Genomic DNA, 18,058 nt, shown 5'->3' with positions numbered 1-18,058 from the left:
CGCTCACCAGCACAGGGAGGGGGGGTGGGAAGAAAAGCAAAAGGACTCCAGCCCAGCTCGCAAACACCTCGCCCACAGAGAGATCATCTAATCAGAATAATTCCTCACACTTACAGTATACAGCGCTTTTCTGGACACTCCACTGACAGCGCTGTACAGGGAATGGGGATCCCCTCCACACCCACCTGGGTGATGCGCCAGTCCGCTCCCCACACACCAGCTCTCAGTGTGAGGAGAGCAGAGTGATGAAGCCAGTTCAGAGATGGGGATTATTAGGAGGCCATGATTGGTAAAGGCCAGGGGGGAATTCGGCTGGGACACCAGGGTAACACCCCTACTCTTTTCAAAGAACACCCTGGGTTTTTTAATGACCACAGAGAGTCAGGACCTCTAATCCAAAGGAAACCGCCTTTTACAGTATAGTGTCCCCGTCACTATACTGGGGCATTAGGACCCACACAGACTGCAGGGTGAGCGCCCCCTACTGGCCCCACCAACACCTCTTCCAGCAGCAGCCTCAGCTTTCCCAGGAGACTCCCCTCCAGGTACTGGCCAGGCTCACACCTGCTGGGCTCCAGTGGGGCTGCCAGCTGGGAGCTGCAGGGTGATCTGGCTGCTGGCCATGCTGGGTGTTCGTACTGGCTATTCGGCTGAGAAATAGAGAAAAGTTCAGTTCAATCTTTTCAATCACTCCTGCATCCCGGACAGTAACTAAATGAAAATTGAGTGTAATTTCCCAAGCGTGTGTTTGTCTTATGTTGCTCTTCTGTGCTACGTTGTGTGTTCTCAAAGGCGGGGTCTATGTGCCATTTCTCCAGGGAGAGACTCTGTGTCCCACCTGCAGCCAGTGTCCCAGGGTGGAGAGCTCTGAGTGGGGCTGTGAGCACCCCCCACTGGTATTGAGTGGGGCACCTGTGGGGCTCTGCAAGGCTGAAAATCTGGTGCCCCTTCCTCAAAAATCTAGTGAGGCAGCCTAATGCTGTCTGTCTTGTTAAAAAAAGGGTAGTGTGGTGGCACTGGGGCTAAGGGTCTGTGCCTGCAGCTGGAAGGTTGGTGGTTTGAATCCTGCAGCTGGTAGAGGAAACCAACTCTGTTGGGCCCCTGAGCACAGCCTTTCACCCCAACTGCTCCAGGGGTGCTGTATAAATGGCTGACCCTGCGCTCTGACCCCCAGCTTCTCTCCCTGTCTGTGTGTCTCATGGAGAGCAAGCTGGGGTCTGCGAAAAGACAAATTCCTAATGCAAGAAATTTTATATGGCCAGTAAAGTGATCTTATGTTACTGTCTGTCCCTGGCTTTCCATTTTTGCCTCAGAACAGATATTTTGGGTGTTTTGGTATTTATTAGGTCATTTTGTAAGCCTGCGCTACATTTATACACTTTTATTTGGTCTTTCGCGTCTATGCGTTCACCAGAAGGCCTGCGTCTAATTATCATTGTACGTCAAATACGTGTGGTGTCCACAGACTGCTGCCGCATTTTACGTAACAGGAAACGCAAGCACGCAGCGCGCCTGCCCACGCCGGCGGCAGAACGAACGGGTCAGAGTGGAAAATTTTTATTTGTATCCCCGCCTATTTGGGGGTGTCGTCACCCCATGGGCACGCCCCCCGGTCGTACAAGTCACGCCCACTTACGTGTTTTCCAACGCACCGGTCTCTTCTCTGTGTTCCGCCTCAGATCGTTCTAACCCCTCCCCTGTCTCTCATGGCCACACCCCTCGTATTTAAAAGGCTTCGGCCCAGCGGTTTGGGAGACCATTCTGCTGTAGCGAGGAGACGGGACGGTTCTGCGTGTGTGCAGCCATAGGCCGGATGGTTAAATCCAACCTACAGACGATACTGAATAGCCACTGTTTTGTCAGAGAAAAAGAAGGAAATATAACCAAAATGCCAGTCATCCGGTTGACCAGTAATATCAACAAAAGCGAAAGGTAAGGATGAGGGGAAGACGGTCGGTTCCAGGCCGGGGGGAAGATTTGGTGATACCGGTGGCGGTAGGTCGGTGGTAGGCTAGGCCCGTAACGCTAGGCCGTGGTTGAGCCGTGTGGCCTACTTTAGAAGCGAAGTGCTTATTTTGTAACCTTTAGCCGGTGGTTCACGGATAAAATATTTTAATGTGTATATATTTAAATACTTTACTAACTAAAATGACTACTTTACTGTTATATAACGTAAACAGATTGTGTCGCTTGTTTTTTATTTTTCTGTACGGCTCTACAGTTATGTAAGCGGTTCAAAACCGTGTTGGGTCGCTTCGACTTGTGTACCATCGTTTCCAACCTGTTGTTCAACCCTAAAACTGAACCCTTCGCGCCGGTTTTCATTTTTTTAAGTCGCCTTTTTTTAACGTGGCTTTTGGTCTTCGTTAAGGTCGTCATAAATACGGCTTTAATACGAGCCTCATGGCAGTCTCGAATTTATAATATGCCCTTACATAGTTTTGCATAAGGTTCTCAAGGCAGTGAATTTTCTAGAACTTATTTCTGATGACTGCTGATGTTAATGAGCTTTTCCCTAAGCTGTGTTCTGCCCCGAGGTGTGTGACGTCGTGCGCTCGGGTCTCTGCTCGCCGTCGGGCAGGAGTCGAAGTTATTTTGCGTTTTTTTTTCGTGTAGGTTTTTCGTTTTTATGTTTTTGTAAGATCCGCCTCAGAGCGGGCCGTAATGTGAAATCAGGTCGGGATCGCAGATGCAGAAAGGGGTGAGCAGATCATCTCGAAATCCGTGGAGCTCCTCGGTTATGTAATCGAGGAAAAGGGGTTTTTAAAGCCCCGAGATACAGCGGCCCTCGGATTGACGGGCCGGTGACGTCAGCCCCTACGCTCGCTGCCCCGCAGGTGGCGTCATCGGCTCCGTGCTTCCGGCTGCTATCAAACGCGTCAGTGTGGCCATGTTGCAGCTGTGAAATCGGAGCTGTGACTGGCGTGTTAAACAGGGAGCAGCCGATGTACTAGCCTCCTAGTTCAGTGGTATCCGAATATTCATATTGTTCCTGTTGTCCAGTTTGTGTGGTGTGGTCTGTTGTACTGTGTATGCATCAGCGCAGCTAGGAATTCCGATGTCCGTGCACGTATGGCAATAGACTACCCTACTGCACTGTAGATCGCAGTTATTGCCATTTCTGTATGAAGTGTGGCCTCGTTTGAACGTTTTGAGTGGGGAGTGGTTGTTACTCCCTCAGAATTGTCCTGTGTGCAGCTCAGTGGTGTTTAGAAAGCTGGGGTGGCGTGTATCTGTTAACAGGCAGGGGTGTAGGTTGGCTCTGTCTTGTCGGGAAGATCGTCCCCCAGACTGTGATCCCAGGGTTTTTTCCCCAGTGGGTGGAACACATTTTTCCCCAGAGGCTGTGTTGCTGGGATGGTCCTTCCAGCTACCTGTAAAGTGGTGTGGTCTCTCTGGGGGTGTTGTACTGGTCTTTCTGGAAGGAAGATTAGGCCCTTGTTTGTCCAGGAGATAACTGGGTGAACATGGACCAATCCAGTTAGTCCAGTCTTCCCACACTTATTTCTCCTTAAACGGGTATTGTACCCAATGTAATAGTCCACTTTGCAGTAAACAAGCCGGGTATGTCTGTACTGTACAGCACGGCTCTGCGATACTGGACTGTAAGCGTGCGTGTGGCGAGACGACTCCATGCTCAATTTTATGTCCTAAACTCATTCAGAACACTAGCCATGCACAGCTGTGAATGTGTGCCGAGAGCAGCTCCTGCAGTTCTCCAGTAAGGCGAGTCCCTGCCCCCAGCAGGGCCCCAGGTAATCAATGATCTACTGTGCCTGCCCTGCAGCGCCGCGGACGTGTCGAAACCCGCGGGTGCTGGAGCAGCTCCCGGAAGCCAGCTCTTACTGTACGGCCAGAGTTCAATCCTGATTAGTGTTTTTTTTCTGGCTAATGTTTTAATCCGACATCGGCAGCGCGGGAATCCTGTTTTTCCCATGGAGCCTTGTCGTGTGCCGCAGGACCAGTTCTTGACCCATGTTGGGGGGGGGGGGGGGGATCTGAACCAGGTCTGGGGTTTTAAAAACCTGTGACCTTGGAAGAAATCCCACTGGACACAAGAGAGCCAAAGTCCTCTGTTTTTGTTGGTGTGGGCAGGACCGTTCGGTGTCATTGGATGTTTAGAAAACCATGGATCATAAAACATAGGTCACTGCTTTAGTTAAGGTTTAGTATAAGAGGATGAAATCTGTATGTATGGGTTGAAATCCTCATTTGTGTTGAGAATGGAAGGCTTTTGGCTGGTAACAAAGGGTCGTATTTATAACTTCTCCAGCGTTTCTTCTGTTTAGTTCTGCGTGTTCTCCTTGATGTTTAAGTCTTTGAAGAAGTTGCTGGAGATGCCTGTGACAGTTTCCTGTCCTCCTGTGGTTTCGGCCTGCATGCCTGGCGTCCCCAGGCAGGACTGGGCCGGATCCGCAGTGGAGCGGGGAGGTCAGGACTGCCCCTTAGCGCCTCCCTATCCACGCGGAAGTGGCAGCCGAGCAGGGCGACGGGTTGTGTGGGGTTCGCGCCTGCCTTTTGGGGTTTTCTGCTTGCTTGCTGACCGAGGCCGGCTGTGAATCAGTCACCAGCGTTGCGACATCTCACTCGCACGCGCATCTGTGTGGGACTGGGGTCGTGGGGGGGTGTCCGTGTTTCTCCCACGGCTGCAGCGGTTTCCTGTTCCTGTTCCGCGTGACTTCCCGGGCGGGAGGGCGACGTGACCAGCGTGCCGTGTGGGTTTATAGCGGGTCTCTGCCTTGCTCTGGTTAAAGGTTTTTTTTTTATTGCCACATTGCAGTCTGCTTCTGTCCCTCCCTGCTGTTCTTTGGCCTCACTGCCCTGTGCAGTAAATGCCTTCGCAGGGCAGTAAAGGGCGGTGGGTCAGTGACCCAGCGCACTAGATGACCTGGGTGGCTCGGCTCACACCCGTCTCTCTCTCCCCCTCAGTACCCGGCGTTGTGCCCGTTGCTGTAGTAACCTGTGTCCGGGGCCTCGGTGGTGCTCCTGATGTCCCTCTCCCATCCTTGAAGATCCCGGGTGGGCGAGGGAATGACCAGAGGGATCGCAATCTTTCAGCTAAATTATTCCACTCGGTAAGTCGGCCGCTCCTGCGTCTGTCTCCTGCAGGGTCGGAGGTCAGTTGGGGGGGGGGTAAGTCACACTACCAGATGGTGTTTCTCTGCTTCATTCGCTTTTGCGCCCCTGTCCCCGCGGTTTCTCAGTTCCCCTCTCCTCCCTCTCTTGGTGCACAGGATGCTCGGCTGCTGGTGCGCGAGGAGCCCCCGTGCTCGGCGGCGGGGCGCGTGCGGTTCCTGCAGTTCGAGCCGCGCCGGGCGGAGGGGCCGCACTGTGCCTGGAGGGGGGCCCTCCGTGGAGCCAGCCTGTACGTCGAGATCCCCCCTGGCACCCTGCCCGAGGGCAGCAAGGACAGGTGAGCTGGGGCAGTAGGGCAAGGGGGTGGGGGGGGGTGGAGCTCTACTGGGGCCTGGGGGGGGGGGTGCTGTCTTGGGTTTTAGTGTATTGGGTAACGAAGTTGTAATCCTACCTCCCGTGTCCGTCGATGAGACGGAGAACTCCGCTGTCCATCTGCCTCGTGGTAAAGCGCCCATAAGAGCAGTCAGAAAGGAGAAGAGGCCAGCCAGCCTGTGCAGTACTTGAGTCCAGTATCCCATCCCACTGTTTCTTGAAAGCAACCAGGGGCTTGGCTTTAACTGGCTAGGCAGCTCGTTCCACACTCCCACCACCCTTTGTGTAAAGTGCCCCCTGGTTTGTGTAGGGAGAAATCCTGGGTGGACTATGTGAACGCCTTCGAGAATCGAGTTCTCGCATAGGGTCCCCTTGTCTTCTCTGTGCAAGACCGGGCTGGGAGCTGAAGTAGGCGATTGTTCTCTCTCTCTCTCTCTCTCTCAGCTTTGCCCTGCTGCTGGAGTTTGCAGAGGAGCAGCTGAAGGTCGATCACGTCTTCATCTGCTTCCACAAGAACCGTGATGACAGAGGTATGCCCTCCTCCTCCTCCTCCTCCTCTTGGGTCATTGCTGCATCTTCCTCACTCCCTCCTTCACTCACTCTCTCTTTCCACCCCCAGCTCTGTTGCTGCGCACCTTCAGTTTCCTGGGCTTTGAGATTGTGAGACCTGGCCACCCCCTCGTCCCCCCCAGGCCTGATGCCTTCTTCATGGTCTACGCCATTGAGAGAGACTCCGACGACGACTAATGTGGACGCCCCCCCACCCCTCCCTTCTCTGAGCTGTTCCGTTTTTATTATCTCCCCCCTGTTAGCTGCCCCAGTAATCCTGTCCCCCGCTGGACCTGCTGTTCATCTCGGAAGATGTAATATTTATGTTCAGATCGCCCCCCGAGTAGTGTTCCCCCTCGTTCGGATCCGGGCCCAGGCGCCTTGCGCAGGAGCCCCAGTTCTTGCACATGGGGGTTTTCGTGTTTTTGATATTTTTGTGGCTTTGAATCTGTGAATGCGGGCCTGCTTGGTTTGTTTTGGTGGATGAATCGGGGGAAAATTGATTTTTTTTTCTGGATTCAGGTCTGCATGTTATTACAGTGTGCAAAAATAAACTGCTCACCTTATTGTGTTTGGTGTTTTTGAGTCTTCCTGAAAATGTGCGGTGTTTTCCAGATTAAGTCCCAAATCTGTTCACAATTATTGCTGGCTTTTTTTTATGGTATAGGTTTTCACTGTCCTGAATTCTCGGTAATCATTTTAGTAAGCTTTATTAGCCAGCTGTAAATTTTCATGCAATTAAGTAATGGATTGGAGGGTTTTTTTTGATAGGTGGCTATGAAGGCTCTGTCGGGTGCCCAACCAGTCGATTGCAATAGTGCTTGCTAGTCAATCGATCACAAGAAATAAAAATTAAATGGGTTATTTGACTTTTTACTGTTTTCGATAGCCTTAAAATTTATTCAGATCTGTGCATGCGATACATTTTACTGTCCTTGTGTGCGTTTAACCCTTGGCGAATGGGTTGTAAAACTCTCTTCCCCGAGTGCTGGCTGACTGGTGGGGGGGCTACAGGAGCTTCATAAATAGTGTTGCCTGTGTGCTCCCCGAGAATGGTCTCTTGATTATTGCCACACGAGCCCCACATTCGCTACAGTGCATAATGGAGTTAAACAGACTGGCTGTGACAAATTCACCAACTGCTTGATAAGTTTGATTGCCTATTTGATAGTTGTAGTGATCGAGTGCAGGCGAAGCAGAAACTGAAAACGTACCGTTACTGCAAGGAATGGGAAAAGGGGGAGTATAGAACATCCTAAAACTGCACACAAAACATTTGGACTTTCCCTCTAAACATGAGTTACAGAAAAGTGGGGAAAATTTAAATCTCAACTAGCAGCAGTCAGTTTTCATGAGGCCTAATACAAGAGGAGAAGCACCAATCACTGCATTGTTCTGTGAGAACCACGTCCTGGCTCAACAGTCATTCAGGGATCAAGAAGTAACGTGTTTGCTGAGGCTGCTGACTTGCTGTTTGAGATTTACCCAAAAAAAACATGGCCAGGTTCAGACAGCCGTTGCCTTAAATCAAAGAGTTTCTCAAGTTTAAACATGGTGAATATGCCCAGTTAGAGGATGACCAGTGGTTTCTTGATTTAACATTCCTCACAGACTTGGCTGAATGAGCTGAATTTCAAGCTGCAGGGACATAAAAATGTATTTGACATGATCAGTGTCAACTTACTAAAAAAAAATTACAAGTGTTCTTAAGCTTCTCAGTGCCAATGCTCACATTAAGATAGGATATTCTTTTTTTTCTGAAAATGGGGAACATAGCTCATTCACTGTGGCACAAGTCACTTGCATTTATTTGCTGTCACTGTAGTGATGGGTATCGTTATTGTACTGATGTGCCCACAGTCTGTTTTCCCTATATCGGAGCTTCAGATTCACACTGGTAGACTGTGCTGGACTGGCAAATGAAAAAGATGTTTTGTTAAAGGTTGGGAACCCCTGCTCTAGGTAATAGGGTGGTATAAAATTCAGAAGCTCATTTGTCCCTTAATTCTGATGGAGTGCTCTTCCTGATCACTGGCAATAGGAGACACTCTGAGGGAGCTGTTGGTGATGGTGCTACCATAAATGAAGAGACATCTTTGCAGCAGGGTACATTTTATTTGAGTGCTTTTCACAAAGCCTTACGTTTTATAATAGCAGGCATTCTATAGCTGAAAGAGGAGAAAATAAGACCACCACACCTCTCTATGAAAAGCTTTAGTGGAAAAATAAACATTTAAAGTAATTCCAGAGCCAGTTACCCATTAAAGAGTTAAACCGTTCACCAATCTGATGATTTTCTGATAAGCTCTTTAATTGCACTTCCAGGTGTCAAACTTGATATAAACAGTCCTGTTGGATCAAGATGTGCTAGCTCTGTTTGCATGAGGTCTTTGATGAGCTTTTATTCCACTTGAACTGCAAGTCCTTAATTGCTCTTTTAAATGTTGAGCAAGGTTGGGCTTGGGACCCTTCTAAACAGTGTGGTTGCTCACGAGGAGCGGAGAGGGAGGCAGAGGATCTGGAGTGTGGGTCTCGGGGGGGGGGGGGGGCTAACTCCGGCGGAGCTGATCCACAGGGTGCGCGCCTGTACACGCTTTACCCAGGACCACGTGGGTGCAGGGTTCGGGTGCGGTCTCTGGGCTGCAGTGAAGAATCGGTTCTGGCGGTCTTTCTCCTTGGCTTCACGCCGGGTGAACTCTCCGGGTCCTCCGCCCCCTAGTGGACGTGCGGTGAATAGCAGCCGCTTGAAAGCCCTGGATACCGCCGCCTTCCCAGCGGGACCCGGGGCAAAATGTAAGAAATAGCCGCCGATTGTTGTGGGGGTTTTGAGGGGCAGAGCCGGTCCTGTGTCCTGTGTCCTGAATGCTCTTTGTTCTTCACGATCGTCCTGTGCCTGAGTGAGAGGTCAATGAAAAGTCACTTTACTTTGCTTGACTTGTTTTATTTTTGGCATTCGGTGCCTATTATAATAATTGCTTACACTTATATAGCGCGATTCTGGACACTCCACTCAAATGGGTAATGGGGATCCCCTCCACCAGCACCAGTGTGTACCCCCACCTGGATGATGCGCCAGTCCGCTCCTCACACTTATATGGCGCTTTTCTGGACACTCCACTCAAAGCGCTTTACAGGTAATGGGGATCCCCTCCACATCCACCTGGATGATGCGCCAGTCCACTCCCCACACCCCAGCTCTCAGTGGGGAGGAGAGCAGAGTGATGAAGCCAGTTCAGAGATGGGGATTATCAGGAGGCCATGACTGGTAAAGGCCAGGGGGAAATTTGGCCAGGACACTGGGGTAGCACCCCTACTCTTTTTGAGAGACGCCCTGGGATTCTTAATGACCACAGAGAGTCAGGACCTCGGTTTTACGTCTCATCTGAAGGATGGTTATTCTGAGAGGTTGTCCTTATTATCCTGAGAGCCCTGAAGTATTTCAGTTGGAAACAAGAGAGAAGAAGCTCTTCAACCCCAGGGGGTGTCCACGCCAGCGCGGGCTCTGAAACCAGCGGCTGTTTACTCCCCTGCAGGCGGCAGGAGCCCCAGCAGGGCGGCGCTGCAGAGCACCTCCTCTGTGCGGCAGTGGGCGAGGTAGCGCAGGCACAGGCAGTCCTCCCAGCCCAGGGGCCGGGCCCCGGGGGGCCCCTGCTCCGCCAGGCGCAGCAGCAGCAGGGCGCGCTTCGCCGCCAGCCAGCCCGGCACCAGCCGCGGGCCGGCCCGGTCCTGCCGGAACAGCTGGGCCCGCGGGCCCCAGAGCAGGAGCCGCAGCGGCCCGCGGGCGTCGACAGGGGCCGGCCCCCCGCTCTGGGGCGCTAGCAGCCGCCGCGCCAGGCGCAGCAGCCCGCCGGAGTAGGGGGACGCCTGGGGGGCGGGGGGCAGGCCCTCCCCCTGGGACGTCCCGGGATGGGGGGCAGGCAGGTGCAGGCAGTGGTAGATGAGGAGGCCCAGCTGGAGCTCGACCGAGTCCGAGTCCGAGGGACTCAGGTCCGAGATCAGGAGTCTGGGGGCACCGCGCCGCTCCCACAGCCCGTGTATCGACCCGTCCTCCTCTCCCTCTCCCGGCGTCCCCCCTCTGCGCCCCTCCTCTTCCTCCCTTCTCCCCCTGCTGCTCTCCGTGCGCCCATCTGCCCCCGGATTCCTCCCGTCCCCGTCTCTCTGGGGGGCTCCCCGCGTCCCCCTCCCCCCCTCGCCGCCCCAGGCCAGCAGCAGGCGGTCCGGCCGCAGGAGCGGGGGACCGGCCCGGTGCTGCCGCAGGTGGGCCAGCCCCTCGCTCAGCTGCAGGAGCAGCAGGCACAGGCGCCGCTCGTACACGTCGGGCCGCTGGGCGTGGAGCCCCTGGCCCTCCTGCACGAAGCCTGCCAGCGTGCCTTGTGGGACCGCTCCCTCGATGGACGCTGTGCGGCCCGTGGCCTCGAGCAGCGGCGACAGGAACACGGGACCTTCTTGTCTGTGAGCTGTGGGCTGGGTGCCGTCGGCCAGCGCTTCTGCAGCTTCTGCCGGTGCCACTGTTGCTGTGCTGCCCTCTGGTGGGGAGTGGGGAGGTTGCTGTGCTGTGGAGGGAGAGTCTGCAGGGCTCCTTCCAAGATGCTGATTCATGTCGGCATTAAAGCTCTTTGGCAGTGCACCTTGGGAGTGCTCCTTGAGCTGCTGCTGCTGCTGCATGCTGCCCTCTGGTGGTGGCTGGAGAAACTGCAGCTCTGTGAACCGAGGCTCTGCCACACTTGGCTCTCCGGCCGCTTGCTGATCCACAGTGCTGCTCTCTCCCTCCGGCGGGGGCTCCGGGTCCATGTCTGCCCTGGCCTGCGGCTCCTCAGGCCGCGGGTCCTTTGCCCCAGCAGGGCGCTGAGAGAAGTGTGTGAAGACCCGCCTGATGTTGGCATGGGGGGGCACAGACATCAACCCAGCCAGTTCGGCAGTGGAGCCAGGGAGGGGCTTGTACACCTGCAGGGAGAGAAGCAGGCTTGCTAACAGTTCCAGTCAAGAAGCTGTATTGGCAGGACCAATTAATTTTCTTTGTTGCCGAAGCAGATAAACTTAAGATCTACAGACATTTATAATACAGACAGAGACAGGCTCACTGTCTGTTCCTCAAGCTGTGACAGGAGATCACACACTGTATTATTATTATTGAGAGACAGGCTCACTGCCTGTTCCTCAGGCTGGGACAGGAGATCACACACTGTATTATTATTATTGAGAGACGGGCTCACTGTCTGTTCCTCAGGCTGGGACAGGAGATCACACACTGTATTATTATTATTGAGAGACAGGCTTGCTGTCTGTTCCTCAGGCTGGGACAGGAGATCACACACTGTATTATTATTGAGAGACAGGCTCACTGTCTGTTCCTCAGGCTGGGACAGGAGATCACACACTGTATTATTATTATTGAGAGACAGGCTCACTGTCTGTTCCTCAGGCTGGGACAGGAGATCACACACTGTATTATTATAATTGAGAGACAGGCTCACTGCCTGTTCCTCAGGCTGGGACAGGAGATCACACACTATTATTATTATTATTGAGAGACAGGCTCACTGTCTGTTCCTCGGGCTGGGACAGGAGATCACACACTGTATTATTATTATTGAGAGACAGGCTCACTGCCTGTTCCTCAGGCTGGGACAGGAGATCACACACTGTATTATTATTATTGAGAGACAGGCTCACTGTCTGTTCCTCAGGCTGGGACAGGAGATCACACACTGTATTATTATTGAGAGACAGGCTCACTGTCTGTTCCTCAGGCTGGGACAGGAGATCACACACTGTATTATTATTGAGAGACAGGCTCACTGTCTGTTCCTCAGGCTGGGACAGGAGATCACACACTGTATTATTATTATTGAGAGACAGGCTCACTGTCTGTTCCTCAGGCTGGTTCAGGAGATCACACACTATTATTATTATTATTATTATTATTATTATTATTGAGAGACAGGCTCACTGTCTGCTCCTCAGGCTGGGACAGGAGATCACACACTGGGCTGCCAGTTCAACTGAGTTCCCTCCTCCCTCTCCCAGTAGGGCTGGGAGCTGTTCTGAAGCTGATCTTGCAGGTGTGCACACCCCTGAGTCACGTCTGTTCCCCTGTGTCACCGAATTCAGCTCCATCGCCAGTGTGAAGTTGTTAAATGTGTTGGAGGAGAGCAATGCAAATGCATGTTTATATGCCTCTGCTGTGTTCGAAAGCAGACAGAAGGCCATGAAAGATCATGCCACACGCAGGCATGCTTTGTGCAGACATTCACACCCCCAAGACACACACAATGCAGTGGCTCAGAGCCGAGTGGCAGTTAAATTTCCCAAGACAGGATGACAGCTAAGAGGAAGTGGCTGAGCGTTTTCAACCCCGGACAGGGGCATTGCCTTATAAGGCCAAGTCCTGGGATCGGGGCTAGCCGCCCGGTCGGTTTTTTTGTCTTCTGTGGTTTTGGGATGTGCAATTGGACCCTGTGTGTGCTCTGAGGTCAGTTGTGTAAAAGAAACTGCTCTTTGGACCCTGTGAAGATTTGCACACGCACAGGGTTGAAAAAAGGTATTGGCCACTCTAATCAAAGAGTGGTGGACCTACAAGAGGGTGGCCATGCCCAGCCCTGACCCCAGCAGGCCTGCTGGACAGCTCAGAGTGCGAATGCAGCAGGACGGAGGAGACACAGCTGGTGTGCCCCTGGGCAAGGCACTTCACCTGTGTGTGTAAAACGCCCAGCTGTGTACACAAATGGGACCAATGTAAATCACTAGAGAAGACACATCTGGAAGAGAAATGGTCAGAAATGTTGAATATATGATTCCCACTTTTTGTACGGAACAAGGCAGGTATTATCTCTGGATAATTATTTGATGGAATGCCTTGACTGCCAGGAATAGGAAAGATCTAATCATATCAGACCTGTATGTCTGTCACACCCTGTGTTTCTAACTAACTGTAGCCTGGAGGTTGGTACTGTGGTCAACATGGGACATGTCCCCTGTGTGGAGTCTCTCTTTTTTTTTTCTTTCTTTGTTCCACAACTGCATTTTTTAGCATAAGTGAAAGACAGGGAGATTTAGCTTAAGAAAAAGTTAAGGACACGAAAATGTAACTTAAGAAATGCACATCTGAAACTTGGTTTCAAAACATTAACTGTTATCAGTGAAATAAGCTCTCAAGGCAAACGCAAAGATGACAGACTCGTTAATACGCTCAACTTAGAAACTCACCTTGGCCGCGAAAACCTTCCCAGGTACTGTGGCACAGCGCACAGCGTAGTAAACAGCGCCCCCTATCTGACAGCGTGGTTGTCTTCCCTCACACAGAGTAAAGTCCTCAGGACGCAATGACCCCGCCTCCCTCTCATTAGACCCCGCCTCCTGTTGCCTCTCCTCCAATGGGCTGCCCACTAACTCTGCCTCCAGACGCTGTGCAGTCTCCAGGAGAAACAGTAGGTGGCGATGCTGTATGGTCCACGAGACTTGCTCCTGGCTGGACAGGTCCTTGAAATAATAGGGGAGCATGTAGTCGGGGGTGTCAAAGTTCAGGGAGGTCAGGCTCAGAACTGGCTCTGATGGGGGACACAGGGGGCTCGAGGGGGTGCTGTAACTACCCCGCAAGATAATGTTGCCCTTCTTGGCCTTGTTGTCCGGCCTGCAAGGGGAGTGCTGGTCTGGGCAGCCTGGGGTGGGCACAGCCGGGGGGTCACCGCGGGCCGAGCCGTCGCAGGGGTGGGGCGGGCGAGGAGGATGTGGAGACTGGCGCTGAGCAGCCATCACGGGGAGGGACCGCGCGCGGAAGAGTTTCCGTGGCAACGGCGGGGGGCGGTCCGTGGTGGCGTCGGCGCGGATCCTCTCCTGCCATTGGCTGGACGAGCCTGAGACAGACAGACAGGGGAGGAGAGCGGACAGGTCAGGCTTGACTGCTGGGCCCGCTTTCCCCCCTCTGATTGGCGTCACGGGCCCTCCTACAGCGACGCCACAGTTCACCGAGTCTTTGATCAGCTCGTTAACTCATCCTTAAATGACCCGAGGGAACTGGTGCCCCAGTTTAAATTTAAAAGGAAGGTCCTGGAATTCCTGCCTGCCACTTGTTGTTGGCTGTTCTTTTGTGTGGCAGCAGGAGGCGCTGTGGTCCCCGTCCCTCTGTCAGACAGACTTCCCCCTCCTCTGCAGGAGAGTCTGAGCTCCCCTCTCCCCTCTCCTCTCCTCTCTCCTTTCTCTTCTCCTCTCTCCTCTCCTCTCTCCTTTCTCCTCTCCTCTTCTCTCTCCTCTCTCCCCTCTCTCCTCTTCTCTCCCCTCTCTCCTCCCTCCTCTCCTCTTCTCTCCCCTCTCCCCTGTCCCCTGTCCCCTGTTCCCTCTCCCCTCTCCTCTCCTCTCCTCTCCTCTCCTCTCTCCTCTCTCCTCTCTCCTCTCTCCTCTCTCCCCTCTCCTCATCCAGAAGAAACAGACATGAAGACATGCCGGGAGTTTGAAGGACGACCAAAACCAGGGATGAAATGCTCTGCTCTGTGGATTCGGCTGTAAGTTTCCACACACCAGTTTTGTGCTTTCAGAGGTGTTTCTGCTTTGCTGAGGTGAGATTTTCACAGGAGCACTGAGTTCAGTTTATCGCTCGCTCGCCTGCACGCACGCACTCCGAGCCAGTCTCACGCTCTCTCGGTGTTGCGTAGTGTCTGGAGGAGATTCTACTCAAACACGAGTCTCGGCGTTGTGAAATCAGCTGACAGGAGGTTGTGTTGCTGGTTTTGCGCGGTTTCAGATTGCACAGCTCATGTACTTCACAGAGTGAGACACTCAGCTCTGCCATACTGTATCGTGTTAGTCACACACCGCAGTGAGGACACAACCGTGTACGATTGGCAGAGAATGGATCAAATCTCATTGAAAACACTTCTGATCCCTCTCAACAGCACAGTTTCTCAGTGTCATCTGTATCTATATTTGACTCAGTGTCTCTGAGTTTCCAGGGTTTATGATGTTTCTGAAACTCTCAGAACCTCAGTGTCTCAGTATCTCAGTCCCTGAGTGTCTCAGACTCTCAGTGTCTGAGTATCTCGGTATCTCAGTTCCTGGGTGTCTCAGACTGCAGTATCTCAGACAGACGGGTACTCAATTTCAGTTCAATTCCAGATGCTTTTTGGCATGACAATGAGTAAAATCTGAGTTGCCAAAGCAAAACAAATACAGTTAACATTAAAAAAAACCTACAGACATTTACAATACAGACACATCATTTACATATAAACATATGGAGCATTACTAGGAGACAGGCTCACTGTTCCTCAGGCTGTGACAGGAGATCACATACTGGGCTGCCAGTTCAACTGCCAGTTCCCTCCTCCCTCTCCCAGTAAGATCAGGAGTTGTTGTGATTCTGGCAGGTGTGAGAATTCTGGGATTAGATTTGTACATTTGGGGAAGAATGTTTCTCTAATCCCAGAGTATCTGTCCCAGTGCAGTAGGAAGTGCACCTCTGTCTCTATTTCTCCCCGCTGGCAGTGGGAGCACAGCCTGTCCTCTCTGGGCAGCCAGGTCTGCCTGTGTTGCCCAGTTTCTATGGCCAGGCTGTAGTCACTGAGCCTGTACTTCGTCAGGGTCTGTTTCTTTTTGCTGTTTCTTATCTTGGTTAGATATTCGGCTAGTGTATATTGTCAGTTTAGGGTTCTGTAGCATTCCAGTTTGTTGTTTTTGTGTGTGTGTGGGAAATCGCTGTTTGATCTGTGCTGTGATGTGCTTGAGTCTGGGTTGTGGTGCTCTAGCAGTGCTGTCCTGAGGCTGGTTAGTGTCGGTGTGGCTCAGGCCAGTGAGCCTCAGGACCAGCTGGCTCAGGGGGCTCTGTTCTGGGCTCAGCTCCTGGCTCAGCAGGGCCTTGTGGTGGTAGGAGTTTTGGTCGCTGTTTTTTAGGTGTAGCCAATACTTTATTACTCTCTTCTGTATGTTTATCAAAAATGGGTATTGGCCTAATTCGGAGACCAGGAGCTGCAGACTGTTCCAACATTCCTGCCAGCTCATTGATATAGATATTGAACAGTGTTGGGCTCAGGCTGCAGCCCTGGCTCACCCCACGACCTTAAGTGAAGAATTCTGTCCTTTTGTACATTGATTGCATGATGTTGTACTCACTGTGGAAGCTGTGTGTGTGGCAGTCTGTAGGGAGGCTGGGTTCCTCATGAAGGGTGAGGGCTAGAGGAGGGGACAGGGGGCTCCTGGGGGATCCTTCTGTGTCCATATCAAGACTGGAGCTGCTGCTGGAGCCTCCAGCATAACGATTCCTGCGGATACATGGAGAGACACATAGAGAGTCAGAGACACACAGAGAGTCAGAGACAGACCAGAGTATCAGGGACACACAGAGAGTCAGAGACACAGAGAGAGTCAGGGACAGACCAGAGAGACAGAAACACACAGAGAGTCAGAGACACACAGAGAGTCGGGGACATACAGAGAGAGTCAGGGACAGACCAGAGAGACAGAGACACACAGAGAGAGTCAGGGACAGACCAGAGAGTCGGAAACACACAGAGAGTCAGGGACAGATGAGAGAGTCAGGGACAGACGAGAGAGACAGAAACGCACAGAGAGTCAGAAACACACAGAGAGTCAGGGACACACAGAGAGTCAGAGACACACAGAGAGTCAGAGACACACAGAGAGTCAGGGACACACAGAGAGTCAGAAACACACAGAGAGTCAGGGACACACAGAGAGTCAGAGACACACAGAGAGTCAGGGACACACATAGAGTCAGGGACACACAGAGAGTCAGGAACATTTCATAGAGGCACCGACGTTAGTTCTCGATAGGGTCCATTAATTTGTGCTTTTTCAATAGTTAGCTTAAAAGAGAAGTAGTAACCAAAAAGAAACTAAAAATAGGCCATGGCTTAGAGCAGAGTCATAGAAACAGGTAAGAGTGAAGTGTGCTGAGCAGTAAGAAGAGTGCTAATCTGATGCTGTGGTCAGCTGCTTCTGTGTCAGGAAACACAAGATCCTGCAGCATTAGAGAAATCACATTTCAAAAACAGCAGCTGCATGTTCTTCGTTTTCTGCTTTTCGAGAGCAGAATGCGGAGAGGAATTGAGTCACGACGCACCAAGCAGCAGTCTAGCTGTCGTGGGGGTCTGGAACAAGCTCCCAGACACGTCGTAGAAGCTGAGTTTTTTGCAAGAAACAGTTGGTTGGGATCTTTGAATCAATTAGTAACTAACGAGCAAACAGGCCAGATGGGCTGAACATCTCCTCTGATCTGCAGTCTGTCCTGTGCTCTGTGTTCTTACCTGCGGACCTTGGCGGGCAGGGCTGGGGGGAGGCCCTGCCTGTTTGCACTGCTCCTTGCATCCATCTGTCCAGATGCAGTCTCTCCTGCGATCCCACGGTTCTTCTGTCTCTCTCCCTGGGCCTCGGCCTCAATCCCTCACGCTCCCTGTCTCCACGGCTTTTTACTGTGGTTTAGCTCATCTTGCCCCTGGCTGTATTCTCCCCCTCCCTCCTTCTCCGGTCTGTGTCTCCTCTCTCCAGGCCTTGTCTCTGTCGCTCTGCCTGGTCTGTGCCTCCTCTCTCCAGGCCTTGTCTCTGTCGCTCTGCCTGGTCTGTGTCTCCTCTCTCCAGGCCCTGTCTCTGTCGCTCTCCCAGGTCTGTGTCTCCTCTCTCCAGGCCCTGTCTCTGTCGGTGTCCCTGGTCTGTGCCTCCTCTCTCCAGGCCCTGTCTCTGTCGCTCTCCCAGGTCTGTGCCTCCTCTCTCCAGGCCCTGTCTCTGTCGCTCTCCCAGGTCTGTGTCTCCTCTCTCCAGGCCCTGTCTCTGTCACTCTGCCTGGTCTGTGTCTCCTCTCTCCAGGCCCTGTCTCTGTCACTCTGCCTGGTCTGTGTCCCCTCTCTCCAGGCCCTGTCTCTGTCGCTCTCCCAGGTCTGTGTCTCCTCTCTCCAGGCCCTGTCTCTGTCGGTGTCCCTGGTCTGTGCCTCCTCTCTCCAGGCCCTGTCTCTGTCGCTCTCCCAGGTCTGTGCCTCCTCTCTCCAGGCCCTGTCTCTGTCGCTCTCCCAGGTCTGTGTCTCCTCTCTCCAGGCCCTGTCTCTGTCACTCTGCCTGG

General features: G+C 52.7%; 2 protein-coding genes across 2 annotated transcripts; one reads left to right on the top strand and one right to left on the bottom strand.

Annotated features, from left to right (window-relative positions):
* Positions 1-1,741: 1,741 nt before the first annotated feature.
* Positions 1,742-6,561, top strand: oaz1a (ornithine decarboxylase antizyme 1a). Its single transcript, XM_088907579.1, is given in 6 exon segments — positions 1,742-1,932; positions 4,930-4,987; positions 4,989-5,075; positions 5,235-5,413; positions 5,893-5,978; positions 6,068-6,561. Coding segments are annotated over 6 exon segments (657 nt in total). The 5' UTR covers positions 1,742-1,813; the 3' UTR covers positions 6,196-6,561.
* A 1,543-nt stretch (positions 6,562-8,104) lies between these two features.
* peak3 (PEAK family member 3) lies at positions 8,105-17,322 on the bottom strand. Its single transcript, XM_088907381.1, has 5 exons — positions 17,253-17,322; positions 16,099-16,247; positions 13,204-13,850; positions 9,158-10,941; positions 8,105-9,057 (listed from the first exon to the last, which is right to left on the bottom strand). Exons 1-4 carry the CDS (start codon positions 17,315-17,317, stop codon positions 9,517-9,519), a joined length of 2,286 nt encoding a protein of 761 aa, XP_088763507.1. The 5' UTR covers positions 17,318-17,322; the 3' UTR covers positions 8,105-9,057; positions 9,158-9,516.
* Positions 17,323-18,058: the final 736 nt, after the last annotated feature.

Source organism: Atractosteus spatula, chromosome 28 (genome assembly GCF_055471065.1).
Source record: "Atractosteus spatula isolate fAtrSpa1 chromosome 28, fAtrSpa1.hap1, whole genome shotgun sequence".
Classification (NCBI taxonomy): domain Eukaryota; kingdom Metazoa; phylum Chordata; class Actinopteri; order Semionotiformes; family Lepisosteidae; genus Atractosteus; species Atractosteus spatula.
Note: the sequence above shows the minus strand (reverse complement) of the source record. Positions and strands in the feature narration are given on the sequence as shown.

Excerpts from the sequence above, each read along its gene's own strand:
- peak3 (XM_088907381.1), bottom strand. The coding sequence starts at position 17,317 with ATGGATGCAAGGAGCAGTGCAAACAGGCAGGGCCTCCCCCCAGCCCTG. Across the intron at positions 16,248-17,252 it reads CTGCCCGCCAAGGTCCGCAG|GAATCGTTATGCTGGAGGCT; the intron begins GTAAGAACACAG and ends ATGTATCCGCAG. Across the intron at positions 10,942-13,203 it reads GGAAGGTTTTCGCGGCCAAG|GTGTACAAGCCCCTCCCTGG; the intron begins GTGAGTTTCTAA and ends CTCTCCCTGCAG.